This window comes from Apteryx rowi, unplaced genomic scaffold (genome assembly GCF_003343035.1).
Source record: "Apteryx rowi isolate R43461 unplaced genomic scaffold, aptRow1 scaffold_117, whole genome shotgun sequence".
NCBI classification, from domain to species: domain Eukaryota; kingdom Metazoa; phylum Chordata; class Aves; order Apterygiformes; family Apterygidae; genus Apteryx; species Apteryx rowi.
In genome coordinates, this window is record NW_020447386.1 from 174,640 (window position 1) to 197,194 (window position 22,555).

General features: G+C 45.5%; 1 protein-coding gene across 7 annotated transcripts in view; it reads right to left on the bottom strand.

The window, feature by feature from the left end:
- Nucleotides 1–10,848, bottom strand: part of SLC30A6 (solute carrier family 30 member 6) — a 21,192-nt gene extending 10,344 nt beyond the window's left edge. Inside the window, exons 1-8 of one of the 7 annotated variants that reach the window (XM_026081741.1) lie at nucleotides 10,775–10,844; nucleotides 8,267–8,461; nucleotides 7,679–7,765; nucleotides 5,947–6,031; nucleotides 4,924–4,966; nucleotides 2,199–2,264; nucleotides 1,640–1,720; nucleotides 505–540 (exon numbers count right to left, since the gene is read on the bottom strand). In XM_026081741.1, the coding sequence (XP_025937526.1) occupies nucleotides 505–540; nucleotides 1,640–1,720; nucleotides 2,199–2,264; nucleotides 4,924–4,966; nucleotides 5,947–6,031; nucleotides 7,679–7,765; nucleotides 8,267–8,302 (434 nt within the window). In that variant the 5' untranslated portion in view covers nucleotides 8,303–8,461; nucleotides 10,775–10,844. Of the gene's footprint in view, nucleotides 1–504; nucleotides 541–1,639; nucleotides 1,721–2,198; nucleotides 2,265–3,692; nucleotides 3,802–4,923; nucleotides 4,967–5,946; nucleotides 6,032–7,678; nucleotides 7,766–8,266; nucleotides 10,505–10,774 lie in introns of those variants that run through there. The other 6 variants (XM_026081753.1, XM_026081730.1, XM_026081763.1 and 3 more) reach the window with 6 other exon arrangements.
- Nucleotides 10,849–22,555: the final 11,707 nt, after the last annotated feature.

The window sequence follows — 22,555 nt, forward strand, 5'->3', positions numbered from 1 at the left end:
CTAGTTTCCTATGGAAGTAACTGGTGAGCTCACACTGGAGCCTTTCCCACAATGTGAGCACTAAGTTGGCTTTCTCTTCTCTACCCAGGCTCCAACTGTCAAAAAAAACATAACTTACTATCTTTAGGATGTCCCAACTGTTGTCAGATTATAGGAGGACAGAAACTTACAGATAGCAAACACCTCATGTCCTCCAGAAACCACATTAAAACATAAGAAATAAGATTAAATAAATTACCAAAATTACCAGTAAATAAGTTATCAAACCCAGCAATGTATAATTAAATCATTATTATTTATGGGAATATGTGGATTACATTTCAATTGTACCTTAAAAAAATGTTGTTTGCCATATAGCTTGCACACAGTTTGAAACAAATATCAAGGTACCGAAACCAACTTGGCATTGAATGAACTTGCCATAAATAATACACACTAGATWAAGAATTAGAAACACAGAGACATTGAAAACCTATAATTTTGCATGTCAAAATAATTTCTTACGTGTGTATTTCAGGTTGTTCCAGAAACCGCTCTGCACTACAGAAAAAAAAGAAAAAAAAATTAGCTGGCATTCATAAAGAAAAACTGTGAGATACAGTGCTGCAAAAAACTTGCAAGTGCTAAAATAAATTGTTTAAATAAGCATATCAGTTTTTATAAATGATGAAAAAATTTAACACTGAAATGTAGCAGGGTGTAATCTAGATTTTCCAACTGTTTCCAGACTGTGCCACATAGGTATTAGGTATCATGAATGCTGCCTAGACAATCAATAGATGTTTGTAAATGAACATGCCAGAAAATACTGCTACTGCCACCACCAGCATCGTTAACTGCAACAAACTAAGTTTGAAATCTCTGCGTTACAGCCTCTTACTAAGCAAGGCCAACTAAAGCAGATGTTGGATATTACAGTAGAGATGCACATTTTTTTCCACAGTAAAATAAAAATTAAGCTTCAGCTGTAACAAAGAAAAATCTAGGATAAGTTTCAGGAAACTAATGATAGAAAACTTGGAAGTTGCCTCTAATTTTTATAATGCCTCATTATTAAAAATCAATCCAGTGTATTGTCAGTGATTTACAACAGGTCAGTCTCTAGTATAACATTCTTCAGTTGTTAACATAGCCCTTTATAGAGAAAATAGAGCCCCTGAAGAGAAAACTGAAGGGAGGCTGCCCCAGTTCTAAATTCCAGATGTTAACAAAAGCCTTTTATTTTTTAAAGATCTTTAATACAATGCTACGAAACTGCTTTACTTCATGAAGAAAAAACCAAAGAACTGCAACAAGTATTTTCTTTATTGATTAACCTAAAAAGTCAACATGCATAGTGAAACACATTAAATCAAATTCCCAGCACAGTGTCTGGAAAATGTGATTTTTTTAGAACACTGAGTCTTTCCTTGATAGTTGTTTAATTATATTTACCAATTTCCTATTCTTTTTATCTCAAATCTAATTGTAGTGTAATCAATATAAAATAGCAAAAGATTTTAGCAATATTAAAAAGAAAATAAGTTATTTCCAAAAAATATCTCACTCAAAATAGTATTTGTAGAATGCATACACTTTTCCTCAACCGGGAGTATCTTCTTACATAACAAAACTCAAAGAAAACAATACATATCCCTACCTTTCTTTTAGTATAAAAAGAGCACCAAGCTGTGCCAGAACTGTAGAAGCAAAAACGGCTAGAACTTCAAATCTCTCAAACCTGAAATTTAAGAATTACGTTTAGAAACACTGAACATCAAACAATGCATCAAATGCATTTTGGTCTATTCAGGAATAAGCAGGATAGACCTAGTATTTCTAATTCTTTCAAGTGAAGATAAATGGGAAGAAATCAGAAGTTTTAGGGAAAAGTCGTAATTTCCACCTTCCTTGAAGCCGACACTCCACTTATCATGAACAAGTCGGTTCTGAAAGAAGAAAGACTACAATTTCCAGCTTCAAATTAAGCATTTCTTAATTCTTTTTTCCAGCTTTAAATCAAGCATTTCTTAATTCTTTCTTCTCTTCCTCCCCTTTCTTCTCCTCCCCTTTTCTATACAGCATCAAACTTGGGCCTCCTTAATTTTTAGGCACTCTTTTACATACAGATTGTTAGTCATGGCAATTATGTGATACAGGTAATGACATTCAACAATATATCAAACCTTGTATTACCAAACAATACTGAATGTGCTTACCCAAATGAATAGACTGGACTGGGTTTCTTCATCATCACCCAGTAGCTTATTAGACATGTTACCAAACTGAAATAAAAGGGGAGAACTGTGTTATGATGAAAAACTGCAGCCTTCACAAACTAGATAATCTACAAACATACATTTCAGCCATCAGAACTGAATGTCTGAATATAACATCTTACCATGAACTCAACCCTTCCATCATTATCATAGGGAAGGTTCTGACAAATCCAGAAAAGAATGTTTAGCAACAAAGTTGAGACTACATGATGATGTCTCTGCTATCCCCATAAAATGGGCAGCAAGTGAGTTTTAGTGGAATGGTAGTCAACCTAATTCCTTACATTAGGAGACACTTTTATGCCGTACTTACAGTGTGCTGTACTTATGAGGACTACCATCAATCTTCTTCAATATGGAGCATCACTCAGACTAAATTAAGGTTATCATATCCCTGAATGCAATGCATTTTTCTGTTGAAGTTCTGATACGAAACAGCAGCTAGTGTTTCATCTGTATGTACTTCATAAATTCCTTTGAAAAGCAACTGGAGAATGCGAGACAAGATACCCCAAAACCTGACTAAAGGGGGAAAGGTGCTTTGAGAAAAACCTTTTAATACTGTCTGATATCACACATGTTAATGAAGAGCACAGAGCAAAAGCCTATGAAATTAACAAAATACACACCCAGCAAACGCTCTTCTTGCATGCGCTTTATGAACTGTGTAACAAGCCTAGAAATACTATAACCTAAGAAAGGCCATTAAATGAGAAGGAGCATGGTAAGCAAGACAACAGGACTGTCCCCTTTGTGCCACTTTCTTTGTACCTCAGTGAAAAAGCAAAGAAAGCCTTCTATTAAACCCTTCTTTTAGGGATATACCATGAATTAAATTTATCATTCTTGATTAAGTCACAGACAATGCTAAGTATTATCTTTCTTTTCCACAGTGTGATATGTCTACATACATGGCCAAAATGGATTTGCTTTTTTGGCTGTATTCACCCACACAAAGTTATAATCTAACTGGCCATCAACTGACAGCCACAGGTCTCTCTTGCTGTTTTCTTTCCAAGCTTCTCCCTCATACCAAATGTCTGAGATTCAAATTATTTTATCCCTGAGGTATTAGCCTGAATTTTTCAAGGATGAATCTTATTTCCTGTGACTATTTATCCTCTACTGATCCCCTTCTTTTATTGGTACCCACCCCAAATCAGTGCCACCTCTGTCTTTATGCAGCCCTTTCTTAATTAAAGTGTTAAATCAGACTGGATCAAGAACTCATCCCCACAGCAGCCTAACAATCACATCCTCACAACTTGACCAACAGCTGCTTAAGTACAAGCAAAAGCAGAGGAAATAATATTGCTCGCATTCAAAACAATAAATTCACATTCTCAGTAAGACTGTTATAGATGACCAGGAAAATGACAAAAATAAAAGAACAAGAAAGCCATATTTGCAGCAGAATCACTGAGCATTGTTCACCCTTAGAGCAAGTTAGAAGTCTTTAAAGAGGCTGCTGTGAGTTAGAATAATCTTCTAGTCCATCCTGTATTAACCGAGTACATCAATATTCAGGGTATTTCATCCTGTCCTAAAATTAAAAAAACAATATTCTACACAATATGAGGTAAAATGTTAAAACTCTTCCCAAGATGAAAAAGATATTTTGAGTTAAGATGACAAAACTTAACAAGTGCAGAAATTCTAAAAGAAATAACAGATAAATTTATTAAAAGTGTATCACAATTCTAATTCAGTCTCAAATCAAGTTAGGCATATTTTGTCACTATAGCAACCATTCACTTTCCTTTCTTCACGTGTACTGCTGTAATTTATAAATGTTTTACTATCAGTCAGATAAACTGCATAAAACACATATATTTCTTAGTGATTAAACTCCATTACCTTCCTCGCTAGCTGGCTAACTTATAATATTTACAACAAGTATGGATCAGCTATCTGCAAACTCTGTTTGGTCCAATACATACCAGTTTGTTTCCCAACCACTGCTACTGACCTACATTTTACAGGAGACATGAATATATTCCATGTCTGTATTACCAATCTTATCAAAATCCTCTAGCAATTTTCATACTTAAAAATAATATTTAGTATTTTCTTAGGAAATGAGAAAAAATACTAAAAGTATCTTTCAATACTGGATAGGAAAATTAGTTTCATTCTTCAGAAACTGGTCAGAACAGACAATAGCTGACAATGCTTATACACAGATTCCGTTCTAGTGACCCCACTGGAAGAGTGTGTGGCATCCAGCTCTTGAAATGTTTCAAAATAGAAGTAGGATTACATGCTCTTTGCTTCCTCAAGCTAAAACTAAGGAGACTCAGGAACCAATGACTGCAGCATTCCTTAATGCTGTTTTGAGTGAACCATCAGAAAACCTTTCGATGCTAGATTCTGATTTATGTTGTTAGGCAACTGCATATAGAAACCTATGACTGAATCAATTTGTTACTAATTATTCTCAGTACGGCTATAGTGTTTCTCATCATATCTTTATTTTATACTCGTACACAATATACAATATACTCATATACAATTTGTACTCATTTAAACTGTATCTAAACCAGTTAATGTTTCATCACTGATGACTCTAAATAGCATGCGTTTATACATGTATGTATATTTTAAATATGAAATACACAAAGATAGGCATAAGTTAACTGTAAGGTTATATGGAAAAAAATCTCACCTGAAAAGATCAAAGATTGTCAAATATGTGTAAGCGGTTAAAGCTGTAAAAAAGCAAATATTAAAACTTAATGTAACAGAATACAAGCAGCTTCTGCATTTAAAAAAATCATATTAAATCCCTCTTGTGCAGCTCTTCTACCTACATAAGTTCTCTGTGCTGATGAAACAGATCCTTGTCTTTTATATGTGTATATAGTAGGAATGTTCTAAATACACCAATATAAATGTCCTAAATACACCAATATTTCATTTCATAAACGGGCTGATTATGACAATCCTAATGCTATTAAACCATGTAATAGTGCCCAGCTACATAAAGTGCTAAGCTACCAAGAATAAATAGTTCTTGATAGAATTTAAACACAGAAAAGTCAGGAGATCTTGTAACATGCCACTAAAGCAAAAGATCTCTCCTATGTGCATTATTGTAGTGAAAAATAGGCTGAGTGGAATTTTTACTTGTTCTGCTTCTCCCTCCCGTGTTGAAACTGCAAGAAAACCYGTACCACAAACTAAAAATATAGGGCGTTCTACCTTAAGTAGAGATGATGCAAAACATCTTGGGACTCCTATACAAAGGTAGGACATATACAAAATATTAAAAAGGGGCATAGCTGGAACTTCAGAAGTCTTTTGCCACACTACAAATGCCTCCCTTCAACTGCAAATGAGGCTCTCTATATGCCACTGTTACCATTTCACAACAGCAACAGACTGAAGGACTTGCCTGCATCTTCCTTTGTGCAGTCTTAAAGATAAAGTGGGTACAGCAGGGAGAAAATCAGCCAGAAGATCTGGTAAACATTGCAAGCTTTGAAGGACTTTCACCCACGCTTGCACTCCTACACCCTTCCCAAGAGAAATTCTCTTAAACTGACTGTGGGGTACCTCAAAGGAAGGCACGTTTGAAACCTGACAGCACAGCCACCTAACTTCATTATGTGAAGAACTTTGCTGGAACTTCATGAGCTGAGAAACACATGGTAGTCAGCCATAGTTTCAGTGCAAGAAAGCCACCTACCTATGCTGTTTGTAGAGCTGCACCACATTAGCAGGAAGCCAATACATATTAAATTTATAGCACCAAACAGCAGGATCTTCCAGGACTGTTAATGAAAATAAATATGCATTTTACCTCTTGCAAAAAAGTTATAAGACAACAATATACCTGTCTGATTTTAAAAAAAGATACTGCAGTATTTCAACATGCAAGTAGAACTGGCTTCTCCTTCCCCCAAAATGTACAACTCATTTCAAAACAAGCCCATATCCCATTTTTTAACTGTACAGATTGCCCCAAAATTGATTTTGTGCTGTGCTTAAAATACCTTTTTGCTCTGAAAAATCACCCATATATAATATTTCCATTTTATTATAGCACACACCAGGTACTCTTGAAGACAAAAATATATAACTGTGCATTTTCTTTGTCCTAAAGAAACAGCACAGCCAAGAGACTGAAGTGGGTTGTTTTTCACACTGCATCTTAGGTCCCAAAAACATCTGCACATCTTCACTTTGCATTCAGTACAGTAGGACAACTGTAAGTACAATTCTGGAAAACATTAATTGACTAGGACAATGCAYAGGAACTCAGCTTCACAGAAACCACAGGATGAACTAAAGACCATCAATAATTAAAGACACCTGTCACCTGTAAAACACACTACCAGGAATACAATGCCACAAAAAGCACACATGGAACCCCTGTTAAGTTAATTTTAAGGTAATTTTTCAAGCAGAAGGGCACTTTATTTCCAATGCCCTGCTCTAACAAAAGTAAGTTCCAGTGCTACATATGGAACTGGAGGTTAGATCTCCAAAAACACTAACAGGACTTAAATGACTACTGAAAAATTAATGGATATTTTCTTAAGCACTGAACTAAAAAAAATATGCAAAAACTTAACAGGGCAATCAGGGTCTAATCCAAAACAACTCGACAAGACAGAAATCCCACATGTTTCAGTTGAACATGCAATTTAGCCCTCATTCCAATACTACAAAAAGTCTTGTTGAATTGTATTCATCTATTCACCAATGACAAGTAATCTGTTATAGCAAATAAAATACACGACTTCTCATCATACTCATTCAAAACAGAATGACAGCTTTTCAAAAACACCCACATTTCTTATTCGATAAATACAATCTACAAGCTATTGTAACATCCAGTATTAGTCCCAGATTCATTAGTCTCAGAAACACAGAAGAGTAAAGTCCAAACCTGTCTCCAAATGAAACAAGTGAGACTTATATAAAGCTTTACCTGCCAAATATGTTATACCTGTTCCACCGTGTTTGTTGATTGTATCATATTTGATTTGAAATTGACTGTTAGGCACCGAGAATCAAATAGTAAAGAACCACATATTGGTTAAGAAATATTTATTTTTCCACAAATCCAATCAAAAAACAAGGCAGCTAAAGTTGAAAATACAGTAAAACAGCGCCATTACAATTCAGAGCACTAATAGTAATACAGATTCTATCCATTCTGGCCTACAAACATATTTTTAGCAGATTTAGTACTACCACAATATCTATATTAATATAGGATGCATGAGCCCCCTTTCAAGCTACCCGCAAAAAAATTGTATTTTTTTTAAAGCACAGCTAGAAAATTAAAAAAMAGGTATTTCTCAAAAAATGCCCAAATTAGTAATGTATTTTAACTTATCACAGCTAACACATCTTTTTATCATTATTCCTTAAAAACAAACAAACAAACAAAAAAATCCCACACTACTTACCCTTCTATCTGCTGCAACCAACCTAAATTCATGTGTTAACTTTCCAACCAATGATCTCTGTGATTTGCGGAACAGGTGTATTGTCCCCTTAAAAAAATTAAATTCAAGCATAATTAAATATTTTCCTTAAACTATAGTTTATATCAGCAAAAAGGAAACCTTCATTTACATTTTTAATCAATTTTCACAAAGAAATACTCAGATTCTCTGATACAATTAGCCTGTACCCATTAAATTCAGCAATGCTTTTTGATAACCATGTTAATATGTTTATTATATTGGAAAACAAGCAATGACATGAACAGCCTTTTTTACTTAGGTTTGGCATCAAACTGCATTTAGATATAAATTGGATTTCAAGCTTACTGAGAAGCACACCAAACTCCATTTAAAGAGCTTTTCTACTTTTATTTAAATAAAACTACTGTAGATGTTCTGAAAATACAAATATTTTTTCCTTATCAAAACACACTTCCCACCTAAAGCCAGTTTGCTTATTAAACAAAATTAAACTAAACTGTAGTTAGAAAATTGATAAAAAAGGGTTTGTAAAGGTTTGAAAAAAAGAATTATGCACACTTAACCTACTTTTGAGCAACTCAACATCTCAACCAGGGCAGGCATATATTATGGCCAAATCGAAGGACCATGTATCCTGACAGCTTCTGCATCAGACAGCTGATGAGAACTCACCAGAAAAATAAAAACAGTGCATCGGTGATGTGATGGACACAAGGCCAGTCACATGATGAGGCRTGCAAACAGTCTTGGTCATGGCTTAACCTAAATGTGCACATTAGATGTCGTCACCATAGGTGCCCCCCCCACAATTTTCAGTGACATGTAGATGAGCACTCTCCTGGAGAACCAGGGGAGAGGATGTATGTAGGAAAGAGAGTGACAGGAAGCAGACTACCAGAAAAATGAATGAACCCTACCACTTGCTCCCATTCCCTAGAGTGCCTAAACTGCTCATTGGCTGCCCTCCATTCTCCCCTAACCAATAAGAAATGAGCTTTCCACCTGAAAAGCCCTTCTGATTTGCAACAGAAATTCATGGTCTGTCATATGCATTGATTTCAGGGCTGGATGAAATAAGGTTTGATTCCAAGCTATCACATCTGTAACTGCAATCGGAAGATGAAAAGACATACTGATAAGCTGGATACCAAAACAGATTCACCCAATTTACAGGTAACATGGGTCAGCATAGCTGTATTCCATACCACTCTTAAAATCTGTAGAAATGCAGTTTGCCTCAGTGCCATGAATTAAGAAAGCAGTACTATAAATCTCAAGTTTAGCTTCCTCTCAGGCAATAGATTTGTACTTATTGTTGTCTTCGCTGGCAAAGCATTGCATAATGTCTTTCTTCTCAGTAAGACAGACAGGATGGCAGGACCCTTAGGAAAGGCTTTCTAACAGCAAGTGGACTGCCTGCTTACAAAGCTTGCTGTATCACCTTAGCACTCAGCACTTTCCCATATTGTTAGCATTATGTCCATTGCCTAACTGCATTGTCACACACATCCTCGTTTATATAAAGGATGCCACGTGTAAAAGCTATGAAAATCTACACAGTGGAATTCTGTACCACAGATGAGAACCCTCCACACAGACACAGAAGTACTAATTCACTAGATGTTGGACTTTGACATTAAAGCTCCCCTAAATTTTAATATTCTGGCTACACAACACAATGCTTAACACCTTGGTGTTAAGCAGGAGGGCAGCTCTCCCTTTTTTCATTTGGGACCCACTGAAGGGCCCCATGTAGTGCTAGAATAGCTGTAAATACAATAAGCATGAGCATCTGCTCCATCAGTGTCAACAGGTGACAGTGACTGCTACTGGCACCAATGTCAATTTATCCGCACTCAGCACAAAAGAGGAAAGTTGAGACATCCAGCTGAACAAGCGTACATGGTGCCCATTCCCAGGAGAATGAATTTTTTTCCTTAGGAAGACAGCCATATGTACCAGAATTGAGTACTAGTCCTATGTCGTGACTGACATATCAGAGCAGGGGCAGTAAGAGCTGCTTGTCCTGATGTGAATTTCAGCTCCCTAAGTGATTTGGTGTTGAATGAAAAATTTCTGAGACTCTGACTAATCACCATTAATCACAAGGCTGGAGCATAGTATTTGTTCAAGATATACCTTCAGCAGAACCACCGTTGCTTTTCTCATCACATTGAAAAAGCAGCAACCGACTCAGCAATAAATGAGACAAGTCTCAGAGAGGGAAAATAAGACAGCCCTTACAGCTATCTATTAATAAAATAATTATCTTCAAAAACAGTTAAGTTTGAACCCTTATGGTTTTGCCGTTGTCAGATTAGTTGGTGGAACAAAATATGTTCCCTCTTGAAAGCTTCTGCACTTACTATTTTCTGGTGAAAGTGCAGAACATACCTGACAAGAAAATCACCAGCCTTCAAACATAAGAGAAGATGCTGAACTGCCTAAAGAGATCATCTATGCTCTTGTGCCAAAAGCAGTAGCAGCACCAGCCAACTGGCCTGGCTCAACACCTGCTAAAGGAAACATGCAGCCTAGTGCTGCGACCGCAACAGTGGTTCCTTCTTCCCCATCCCAGAAGGCACATGAAAGACGACTCCCCTAATAAGAAGCCAGCGCCAAGAACCTCCTGCCACACACCGAAGCCCCCCGCGGGACACCGACCACCCACGTCCCCGCTGCCCGCTCGGCGCCTGCCTTCAGGGCCACTCATCTGCCGCTCAGCGTACGCCTGCCCCGGGGCCCTGGGGAGCCACGGGTGACAGGGGAAACCTGCGCCAAGCGCCCCCGCCCTTCCCCACGCCGAGGAGCCGCCGGTAACGGCTCCGCGGGCTCGCGGGGTAACGGTTCGCGGGCGCCAGGCACGCGCCACGCGCCGCCGGCGGGGGGGGGGGGGGAGGAAAGGGGCGCCTCTCCCCCCGCCCACGCGTCACCGCGGGACGGGGGGTCGCTCCGGGGGCTCCGCGCGCCCCGCGCTCCGGCCGTGCCGGTGCCAGGCTCGGGGCGCCCGGCCCAGCCTCCGCCCCCACTCCCGCGCCCGGCCTCCCGCCCGCCGCCCAAATAGGGGCAACGCACCATATTACTCCCCGCACCGGAAGAGACGGCGCCATGCGAAGCCGGAAGACGCGGGGAGGTCCTTCCGTTGCTATGGTAACAGACAGGTGCCTTAAAGCGCACATGCGCAGACCGTTCCGCTGGGCAGTGGGCGTGACGTGGTAGCGGGGCGGTGTCCGCGCGTTGGGACGGTTACGGCCGGGGATCTCGGCTAACGGCTGGGGGCGCTRTCGCCCGCGGGCTCGGTCTGCGCTGCGGCCGTCGGCGGCGCCGGGCGGGCCAGCGGCTGCAGCCCCGCACCCGGCAGCGGGATGGAGGGCTCCGCTCCCCGCTTGGCAGGCGCAGGGCCCGGCGGGGCGGCTGAACCCCGTTCCCCGGTAGAAAAACGCAGAAAAAAAACGGAACGGGACCGTTCGGTACCGGTTACGCAATTAAGTAGGCTGAGGGAACGGACCCGCAAGCACCAGGGCTGGGAGAAAACGCAGGGCACTCAACTCCCTCTTGCGTTTCTGGGTTTCAGCCGAGCTCCCTCCTTTTCCTCCCTTCTAGCCCCTCGCTCCTCCTTCCATTCGCACCAGCTCACCACCACAGGAAGCCAAAGCCCACAGCTGCTTCAGCCAGTTCAGTTGCCTGAATGCTGTCTGCCTCGACACAGGATGGAAAAAAGGAAGGAAACTGGCTGTACAAGGCCTGTCTACCCTAGTTACTTCAGCCTGAAAGTCCTCTTTAGTGAGGATAACGTCACCATATTTTAGCAGTACGTATGAAACTGCATAAAATTCCACTGCATTTCTACATTTCAACTATCCATATCTGTAAGAATTCAAAGGAAGGACTGCCATCCTGGGAGGCAGGATATTCTATGAGAAAACTTGTTTCACCACTTCCTAATAGAGCTAAATCCTCCATACAAAACCTAGAGAATAGGGGTAGCACTGCAATAGCCGTTTCCCTCTCTACTAATCTGTTAGATATAGCTGTATGTTTTTTCCAAGTGTCGCACTGTCACGCTATGAAGGTTCGATAGCAATGACTGAGACAGTAATATAATAATAATAATAATAAAGTTTATTTCCTCACACAAGTTCTTGAATTAGTAACATCCATTAAAATAATGCGATTACTAATTTAGGAAGGATAACACAAAACCATCAGTTACTAATTTAGAAAGGATAACCCGAAACCGTCGATTACTGCGTTATTAATGGGAAGGACTGTTTATCCCTGCTTGAAAGCTTTCTTGTTCACTCTCCTAGTGAGAGGGCTCTCAACCTCATGAGGAGTTACCTTAACCCAGCGTCCCAGGAAAAGGGGAGGGGGGGGATACTCACGGTCCAGCCGGAGAGGATGGTCAGGTCACGTTCCCGTCCCTGCTCAAACTCTCCTAGCTCCCAAGTCTCTTTTTATACGGCTGGGGCTCTGGGCAAACACTGCTTTTGCTGACTTTTTGCAAGTTTCGCAATCACAGGACTGTTTGTTTGTCTGCTTGGGGGGACCCTGCTAGCGAGGCAAGACCCCAACACCTCCGTATTGCTTCTTCCCTCCCCGGGGGTCCGTGCAGATTCCAGGTGGCAGACCTCTTCAGTCTTGTTAGTGCTGCCATTCCGCAGCCTTCCGCATATCAATCCTTGCGCATATCGGTTGGTAGACGACTTTAGTCCTGTTAACTCCTCTGTTCAACAGCTTTGCGCACATCAGCTCTTGTGCTATCAGTTCTTCTGCATATCAATTGACAAACTTCAGTCCTGTTAACTCTTCACTCGCCCGTCACCAAGCAACATGGAAAATTTTGAAAGCTGCATAAAATACAGTAGCTCTCAGAACTGTAGGAACTGTGCTGTTGAAAATGTAGTCAGTTGTTTGTGTGCTGAAACAGGAGTGACCTGAGAACTGTTCTCAGTGCTCTGGCTATGTTAAAACACTTGAAGAAGCATAAAAATCCAGCAGTTATCTACAGTAATTCTAATCAAATCTAAAGACTACGGTGGTGTGAAGCAAAAGGCATGCTTTGATGGAAGAAAAATACAGAGCCATGCTTAAGGTACTGTGACTATTGTTATTGAGGATTGGACACATCAGAACAGTATAGCTGCTAGAGTTTAGGTGATAGTAATCACATAGTCCGGCTTGCCTAACAGGTCACAGAACTGTGCCAAATACTTTCTGCAGGGAAAGACAAGGACCACAAGATGACTTTATATTAAACCTGTGCTCTGTAGGAATAAAACAGAACATAAAGTTTTCTTAGAAGTTAGGACAGCTCTGTTAAGGAAAAATATGTAACAAAAAAGCTGCATAAAATTCAGTGGACGGGAAGCTTTAGTCACAAAGATAGCTTATGGTTGCTTTGGGGTAATGAGAAGAGGTAAGAATATAAATTGAAGCAAGATATTATATTAAGACAGACCACTGAGCATAGGAAGATACTGGAAACCACCTTAAAAAACAGTCTTTGATCTTTGGATGGTCTATTCAGTTGTCCAGTGACGAGTGGTTAAAAAGTGTTATCTGCATCTAATCTCCTCAGTAAAACTTATAGAACGACTTACTTCATTGGGTGTAGGAAGAGATGCCTGTTGCATGTACACAAACTGAAACAAAAACAAGCTAAGTTCTTTAATTTTATCCGCTTCAATTTTTTGGATACATTTCAAGTGTGTACTATCTCTGGTTCACATATATTTGCAGAGCATGTTATTTCATTATTTACCAAAAAGAAGTTCATTTTCCAAATTCTGAGTGCATCTGGTCCTTATAGGCCACAGAATTTCACAAAATCATTATTAAGAACAACTATCAGATCGGACGGTTAATTGTATTCCATGAGATGAGTTATTGTAATATCTTAGACTTGCTCATTTTAAGCTTCTGACTATAATGGAGAAATTTTTTCAGTGTACAAAAATAGCTTGGGCCATAAACTGAAAAATCCATTTACACTCTGTGAAAAAGTCTGCATGACAAGTAAGGAAATTCAAACCACAATTTTGCAGCATTTAAACTCTCCAAAGGCTACAGCTGTGGGGGAAGGGGACACCCTCTGCGCATGGCAGCTCCTGGGCAGAGTGTCAGGAGGTGCTTCGCCTTGGGACAGCAAATGAACATAAGCGCTGTGGAGCTGGCACCTCCAGCCCCCAAAAACCGCACAAGACTGTGGCATGCTGGGTTGGGTCTGGGTGGCCAGCTGCAGCAGCAACCTTTGCCACAAGCACCCCTATCGGGCAGAGAGGCAGGACCATTCCCACAGCGCAGCATGTCCTCCGCAGGCATCTGATGACCTCAACTGTTCCCTGGAGCCAAGTGTTTTTCATAGCTTCAGATGGAATTGCCTGTGTTTCAGTTTGTGCCCATTGCCTCTCGTCCTGTTGCTGAGCAACGCTGAAAGAATTCAAGTCCAGGGAGGCTTTGGCCTTCCCAGCCCTAGTSCTGCTTGCTCCAACAATGTCCCTGCATTCCTCCCAGGTGACCTCTCCCTGCTTCCACCTTCTGCACACTTCCTTCTTCTGTTTGGCTTTTGCACCTCCTTGTTCGTCCATCCCCTTTGCTCAACTCCTGGCTCAAAGGCATGGACTGTTCTGGAGCTTGGCAGAGGGGATCCTGGACTATCAAGCAGCTTCCTCGGAGCCCTCTTCCCTCTCGGGCCTTGTCCCTTGGGACACTTCCTCCTGGAGCAGCACACCCTCGTGCACCAGTGAGCTGCAATCTCTTGGTCTACCACACACATCTCAGCCACTTGCTGAGAGGAGAGCAATTGCAGCAAAAGCACTTTGGCATCCCCTCGAGAGCCGAGCACCGGTGAAGGCTGAGAGAAGGACCATCCCTGCCGCTTTCACAGCCATTGGGACTGGCACTCACATGCAGACTGCACACACAGCTACCTCCATTTCTGTATCTGTATACAAGCATTTTCGTGAGCCTGCCTCATCTCCTGCGCAGTCTGCCTTTGAGTCTCTCTGCAGACTCCTGGGACACACCTGAGTTGAGGTGGGATTCAGCTGCCCAAAAGCCTGTGTGTACAGGCATTTGGGTATGCCAGGGCACCACCAGGAATTTCCAAAGGCATCACAAATGGATGCCGGTCCTGGAGCTTAGGCAACTGAATCCTGCCCTAAACTCTTCTCTGACTGTGGCTGGAGCYGAGMTTCCCACTTCACATGGGGAGGCCACATGTTGGCACCTGGAGGGGAGGTCACTCTCATCGCCGGCTCACCACTACCGTGACTGAGTGCAGAGGAAGCGTGAAAGTTGGGAAAGTTGGGACACCGCCTGGGCCCTGATGTGATCTCCAGTGGGCACAGGCCCCCTTGCTTGCCCCCTCCACAGCTTGAGGCCTCCTGTCCCAGCAGCAACAGGGCATGTTGCAGCCGTGYGGGGAGGCGTGTGCATTGGGGGTTTTCACTGACACAGAGCCAGCTGCTGAAGCCGGCAGCTCCTCCAACACGAAGCCCAGACCCGGAGAGCAAAGGGGGCATGGCGGGAGCCAGCAGCGGTGCCCAGCCCCACCAGCTGCGCTCCCACCCCACAGACGGRACAATCCCGTGGCGGCGTCAGAGGTGCTGGGCAGCAGGGAGACTCCCCTTTGTGCCCATGGCCCCTGGCCCACACCCTGGTGCTGCCCCGCGACCCGGCCGCCGCATCACAATGTGCCACAGTGGCTCCCAGATGGCCACGGCCACCAGTGCCCACCTGGCCCCAGTGCGGCGCTGTGCCAGTGCGGGGCAGCGGGGAGACGCAGGCTCCCGGCCCAGCGCAGCGGCACTACTCGGCACAGGCGCACCRCTCTTGCCTTGGCACAGGCCTGACCGGCACCTGGCGCTGCCCAGCGCGGGGCACGCACGCACCGCAGCCCTCTGCCCGGACACGGCRCCATGGGACAGGCCAACTGCTGCGGCACCCGGGGCGCTGCCGGCCCCGCTGCCGGCACGCAGGCACAGCCTGGGGACCCTGACCGCATGGCTCCTCGCGCTGGCCTCGGGCTCGCGGCCCGGGGAGCCTCCTGGCCCCCGGCACTGCTCAGCGCCTTTGTGTTGCGCAGGAGCCCCTCAGCGACTGTGTGCAGGTGACTTGGCACCAGTGGACAAGGGACAGGCACCTCCTGCTCTTCTCTGACGCCATCGCCATCGCCAGATTCAGGTAAGAAGAGCAACCAGAGCCATCCTTCCCCCCGCCACCGCCTCTGCCACCTGCCCCCAGGCACCGCTGCTCCCCGCATCTGCTCCCACCGGAGCAGAAAGTGCCTCCTCAGGGCTGYTCTTCCCATTGCTTCCTTCCTCAACAGCACCTCTCGACAAGGAACAGCAATCCTGCCAAATCCTGCTGGTCACAGCCTCTAGCATCCAGTCGCCCGSAAGGAGGCCTTCCTCCTCTCCTCGCTGCCTCGCCCAGGGCTCGATGCCCTTTGCTCCCCACGATGACTTGTGCTCCATAYGGCCTGCAGCCCCCTGCATGGGTGCACCTGCGCTGCGGGCAGGGACAGCCTTGCCCTTTAATTCGGGGAGGTGTGAGAGGAAAGGGGCAGGCTCCGCATGTTGCCACCCTGACCGGCAGCCCCTGAGCAAGCGCCCGCCAGCACTGCTTTGCAGCAGCGACTTCTCCAAAGTGCCCTGTGTGCGTGCTGGCACGGAGGCTGCTTTCTGCCGCGCTGGCTGCCCCAAGCCTCTGCCTCCRGCACATGGCTCTCCCYGGGAGGCCTGCTGCGGCTGCCCCCAGCACACAGCCTCCAAGGCGGTCCCTGCTCTTCCTCCCGGCAGATGTGGCTCCACCTTCCTGCTCAAGCACCGGGTGCCTCTCAGTGACCTCTGGGTGCTGTGCGGGAAGGACGAGGCAGCGTGCAGCTGTGAAGATGAGGAGGACGTTTTTGGCCTCAAATGTGCTGATTCCTTCATCCTGGTCTGGACCACCAAGGTCTGCGTGGTCACCTTCCAGTGAGTCTTGGGGGYGCGYCCAGGGCTGGGGGGATGCAGGGCACCGTGCTTGCCTTCAGTCCTCTCCGGGCTTGCTGGGGCTCAGCCCAGGCTGCGGCAGAGGAAGCAGAGGCCCCGCTGGGCTTTCAGACGCACCCACGGGCACCTCCAGGCRTGCACAAGCCACCCGCCACTGCCGCCACGACCCTGCAGTTCTGCTCAGCCCAGCAACACTGGGGGGGGACACCGAGCGGGGGCTCTGGTGTATGGCGGTGTGGAGCGGTGCCAAGCGGGCCAGCTGTGTCTGGGGCCCTGTGCCTCTGCCCAGCAGCAGCGGCGGCGGCAGCAGCAGCAGCAGCAGCAGCAGCAGCAGCAGGCTCTGAGGCTGTTTCTCCTTCTCGCTGCAGGTCGCAGGAGGGGAAGGAGTGGTGGCTGAGCACCATGCTCAGGTGAGCCCTGCTGGGGAACTCAGCCTGCCTGCAGCGGCGTCAAGGCTGCAGGCAGTGCAGAGCTGCCGGGGCAGCTGCCTGCAGCACAGCAGCGCRGGAGGTGGAGGAAAGGGATGCCCCCTGCGCAGGGCAGCTCCAGGGCCGAGCGGTGGCAGCTGCTTCGCCTTGGCACGGCAAAGGAACGCCAGGAACTGCCCCCGCGGGGACTTGTGTCTCCTCCTGAACTGCTCCTCACCTCCATAGCTGCTAAGGTTGCCCCTTGCCATGTGCCATGTGCGGGGCTGCGTGCTCCCACCGGGAAAGTCCCCTTTTGGCCCTTCAGAGGCGCAGGAAAAAGGAGCTGACAGCCTCTTTCTCCCCACAGCACACCCAGGTGCTGCTCTGGAGGACGCCTCTGCCCTCCACAGCCCAGAGGCTGAAGCTGCCTGTGGCCCCCCAACCGCTGAGACGCAGCAGCCCAGAGGCAGAAGCCCCAGYGGGAGGCACAGAAATGCCTCGTGCGTCTCTGCTCCTCCACTGCCTGCTCAGAGCAATCAGCTCRGCACGCTGCACAGGAGCCTCTCGGAGGCAGCCCTGTCCTTCCCGGGCCACTCACGAGGCTGCAGAAGGYGCCAGAGGGGCACCAGCTGGGCRCACAATGTTGCGGATGGTCAGCAACAGCTGGGCATGGAGAAGGAGGCCCTGGAAAAGCCACCTGCCAYGGAGGCGGCACCACTCTCAGCTGGCTCTGCACCTGCACCGTCCTCCAGGTGCTCCCTGGAGAGCTGCCGGGCTGCTTCGCRGGGCCCCTCCATAAGCCTCCTGGGAGCTGCTGCCATTCCCACTTGCTGCTTGCGGACAGTGAGAGCTACAAGAAAGAGAAGGAGATGGAGGAGGAGACAGAAGGAAAAGAAGAAGGAGAGAGAGAGAAGGAGAAAGAGGGAGACAAAGAGAAGGCAAAAGAGAAGGCAAAAGAGAAGGAGAAGGCGAAGGCAAAAGCAAAGGAAAAGGAGAAGAGAAAAAGAGAAGGAGGAAGAGAAAGGGAAAGGAAAGGAGAAGGAGAAGAAATGGAGAGAAAATAAAAGGAGGAGAAAAAGAAAAGACATGGAGAGAAAAAGAGAAAAAAGAAATGGAGTAAAAATAAATGGAGAGAAAAGAAAGGGAAAGAAAAGGAAGGGGTAGGGCAAGAAAGTGAAAAGGGGAGAAAAAGGTGTAGAAAGGAAGGGTGAGAGAGAAGTGAGGGCAAAAAAGGGGGAGAAAAGGGAGAAGAAGAAAAGGGAGCAAAGAAGATGGAGCTAAGAAAAGAGAAGAAAGAGGAGGGAGAAAAGCAAGAGGGAGAAAAAAGGGAGAGAAAAAAGGGGGAGAAAGAAAGGGGAGCAAAAGGGTGAAAAAAGTGGCCAAATGAAGGGGTGATAGAAAAGGGGAGGAAAAGTAGAGGGAGAAAATGGAGGAAGAAGAAAGGGGGACAAAGAGTGAGAAAAGGGAGAAGAAAATGAGGGGAAGGGGAAATAAGAAAGAGAGAAGAAAATGGGGAATAAAAAAGGAGGGTGGAAATGGGAGAGAGGAGAACAAAAAGAGGAGGAAGAAAGGGGAGAAAAAAAGAGGGAGATAAAGCGAGGGAAAAATGGAGAGAGAAGAAGAAGGGAGAAGAAGGGGGAGGTAAGAAAGCATGAGAAAGTAGGTGGTAGGAAAAAAGGGGGAGAAAATAGTGAAACAGGGAGAAAAACCAAAGGGAGAAGAAAAGAGGAGAAAAAAGGGGGAAGAAAAATGGGGAGAAAGGAGGGGGAAATAGCAAAAAGGCAGGGGGAAGGGGAAGAAATAAAAGGGAGAGAAAAGAAAGGCAGAGACAAAAATGAGGAGAAAAAAGGGGTGGGAAAGGGGAGCTAAGAAAAGAGGGAAGAAAAGAGGGGAAGCTAAAATGGGAGAAAAGGGGGGAGACAGCCAGAGAAAAAAGGGGGAAGAGAAAAAATGGGGAAGAAAAAACGGGAGGAAAACAGGGGAGAGAAAAAAGGGGGAGAAAGCCTGAGGAGGAAAAAGAGGGAGATAAAAGGGAAGAGGAAAGGGGAGAGGAAAAACGAGGAGGAAAAAGGGGGCAAGAAAAGGAGGAGAAAGCCCAAAGGGAGAAGAAAGGGGGAGAAAGAAGGAGGAAGAAAAACGTGAAGGAAAGAAGGGAAAGGAACAGAAAAAAGGGGGACAGAAATGGGAGAAATAAAAGGGGTAGAAAAGAAAGGCAGAGCAAACACGGGGAGAAAAAGGGGGTGGAAAGGAGGAGCTAAGAAAAGAGGGAAGAAAAGGGGGGAAGAAAAAGGGGGAGAAAGAAGGGGGGAGAAAGAAGGGGGGAGAAAAGAAAGCAGGAGAATTCTCTGGGGGCCTTTGCCAAAGCTGCCTTTGGCTCCCTAGCCACAAAGACCAAAAGCCCTTTGACCAACAGCTGCATCAATGGGAGCTGCCTTTGGGCACAGGAGCTAAGTGATGTCAGCAAGGCCCCTCTGCTCCTTGGGCTACTCCATGACGACTATTGCACCCCATGCTTCGCACATCCCATTTTCTGTTTAAGTGTCAGGAAGACACTCTAATTATACCAGCATGAGTAAAGCAGAAGAGCCAAGCGTTGCCGTGGCAGACAATGCTGGAATTAAGCCTACTACTGGTGCCGCCTGAATGAAGCTCCTGGTGTCTGCATCCTGCAGGTGTTTTAAATCACATAATGCACTCTGTTCTTCCCAACCAAATGCACCTGCCCTGGGGAAGAAGCATGGCTGAGCTGCAAAGGGGAAAATCTGAGCTCTGGCATTGCCCAGCTCAGCTTGCCCAGCACAGCACCCTGCCTTTGAGCAGTATGGCACATCTGGTTTTCTAGGCTTTGCAAGAGCAAAGAGAAGAACAAGGGAGTTCACAGAATCGCAGAACGGTGGAGGCTGGAASGGACCGTCAGAGACCATGCGGTCCTAGCGCCCTGCTCCAGCAGGGTCACCTAGAGCAGGCTGCCCAGGACTGTGTCCAGACAACTTCTGAATATCCCCAAGGATGGCATCTCCACAAGCCCTCTGGGCAACCTGTGCCAGTGCTCAGGCACCCTCACCACAAAAGAGTTTTGCATAGCTTCAAATGGAATTGCCTGTGTTTCAGTTTGTGCCCATTGCCTCTCATCYTGTTGCTGCGCAATGCTGAAAAGAACCTGGCTCCATCTTCTTTACCCCCTCCCTTCAGCTATGTACATGCATTGATACGATCCTCCCACAGGCTTCTCTTCTCCAGGCTGAACAGTCCCAGCTCCAGTCCCTTCAGCATCTTCATAGCCCTTCACTGGACTTGCTCCAGGAGCTCCACATCTCTCTTGTCCTGCAGAGCCCAGCACTGGAGTCAGCCCTCCAGCTGTGGCTCACCAGGGCTGAGTAGAGGGGAACGATCACCTCCCTCCACCTGCTGGCAATGCTCTTCCTAATGCAGCCCAGGCTACCAATGGCTGCCTTTGCCACAAGGGCACACTGCAGGCTCATGGTCAACCTCTTGTCCACCAGGACCCCCAGCACCTTCCTGCAGAGCTGCTTTCCAGCACGTTGGCCCCCAGCCTGTTCTGGGGCATAGGGTTATTTCTCACTATGTGCAGGACTTGTCATTTCCCCTTGTTGAACTCCAGCAGGTTCCTCTCAGCCCATCTCTCCAGTCCATTGAGGTTCCCTCTCAGTGGCAGCACAGCCCTCTGGTGTGTCAGTCACTCCTCCCAGTTTTGCATCCCATCAGGCAACTTGCTGATGGTGCACTCTGCCCCATCATTGAGGTCACGAATAAAGAAGAGGAAGAGGATTGGACCCAGCATTGACCCCTGGTAGGCACCACTTCTTCCTGGCCTCCAACTGGAATTGGTGCTGCTGATCACAACCCTTGGGCTCTGCTGTTCAGCCACCTTTCAGTCTCCCTCACTGTCTGCTCATCTACCCCTACTTCCTCAGCTTGCCTCTGACGGGCTGGGAGGAAAGACAGCATGCAAAGCCTTACTGAAGTCAAGGTAGACAACATCCACTGCTCTCCCCTCTTCCACCCAGCCACTCCTTCCATTGGGGAAGGATGCCCATCAGGTTGGGCAAGAGTGATTACCCCTTTGGCAATCCATGCTGACTGCTCATCACCACCTTGTCCCGCAGGTGCTTGAAAATAGTACCCAGCATCAGCTGCTCCATCACCTTCCCAGGGATGGAGGGCAGATGAACTAGCCCCAAGGCCCCTGCATTCTCCTTCTTGCCCTTTTGCAAGACTGGAGGGACACTTGCTTCCTTCCCATACTCAGGCACCTCTCCCCATCGCCGTGACCTCCTGAAGTGCTCTGCACTGACTCCTCTCAAATTTGCCAGATAAACCACAGTGGTAACATTTTATACTTACCCTGTGCTCCACTGATAAAATAACCAGACAACTTCTTATTATTGACACATTACTGTGCTTTTGGATTATTTCAGGTCTAGGGTATTTCTTCGCAGAAGATGCAGACAGTTATAAGAAACTGCATTTCTATAACTTGTAGAAGATAAATACTGCAATTAGTAGTCCAGCTAACACTAGTATTTTCCATGTAAAACTTACAACCTTCAAGGACAGCTCACAACTGAGGCAGATCTGAGACTTTCTATTATTTTCAAATCTCATTTGAAAATTCTACAGGTCACATTATTAGATGGAACATAATGTGCTTACAATATATATATTCATGGAAAAAAGTGGGATTTTCAAAAGCAACATATAAGAACAACAAGTTTTGMTAATTAGGTTGTTTGCAGTCTTGTGGCTTTCCCAAGATTTATTTTTATTTCTAGCTATACCACAGCACTGCTGGACAACCTGGAATGTCACCCACAGGGGCAGACAGCTGGATAATTAACTAAATTAGATCTTTAAGGAGTATGTCCTTCCCAGGCTATGGAAAGGCTGTGTCCTTTTAGTACACCTTCACCGCTACATAATACTTTCTCTGTTATTATGCACAGAATGAAAAATGACTTTAAGAAGGTTGCATGACTCTTGTCTGTTCCAGAGCTGTATATCCCCTTGCAGGAAACAGGTAGGATTTCACTTGTTCGCAAATTTGCAAAACAGGGCAAAATTTGAACTATTTGGAAATCTGCGAAAAGATAGCATAAGTGATACAACATCAAAAGTTTTCTTCATACCTTTTCTGGCAAACTTGAAAAATTAAAATACACGAAAAAACAGAATTTTCATCTAAAAAACCCCCTGCATCCGGTACTAGGCATGGAGCCCTGGCTCACCCTAGCGTGGCTGGGAGATTTCTAAGTCTAGCATACTTTAGATCAGAGTACGCTGCCAAGTGCACAATCTCTATAAATCCCAGCATAGCAAGTGCTGGAATATTGTTTTCGTAGAGTTTTGCTTCTTCACTAGCTTCTTCCCTACAAGGATAAAAGCCTATTTGAAATTGCTAATTTAAATCAATCCAGTGGTTCAGAATCTACCTC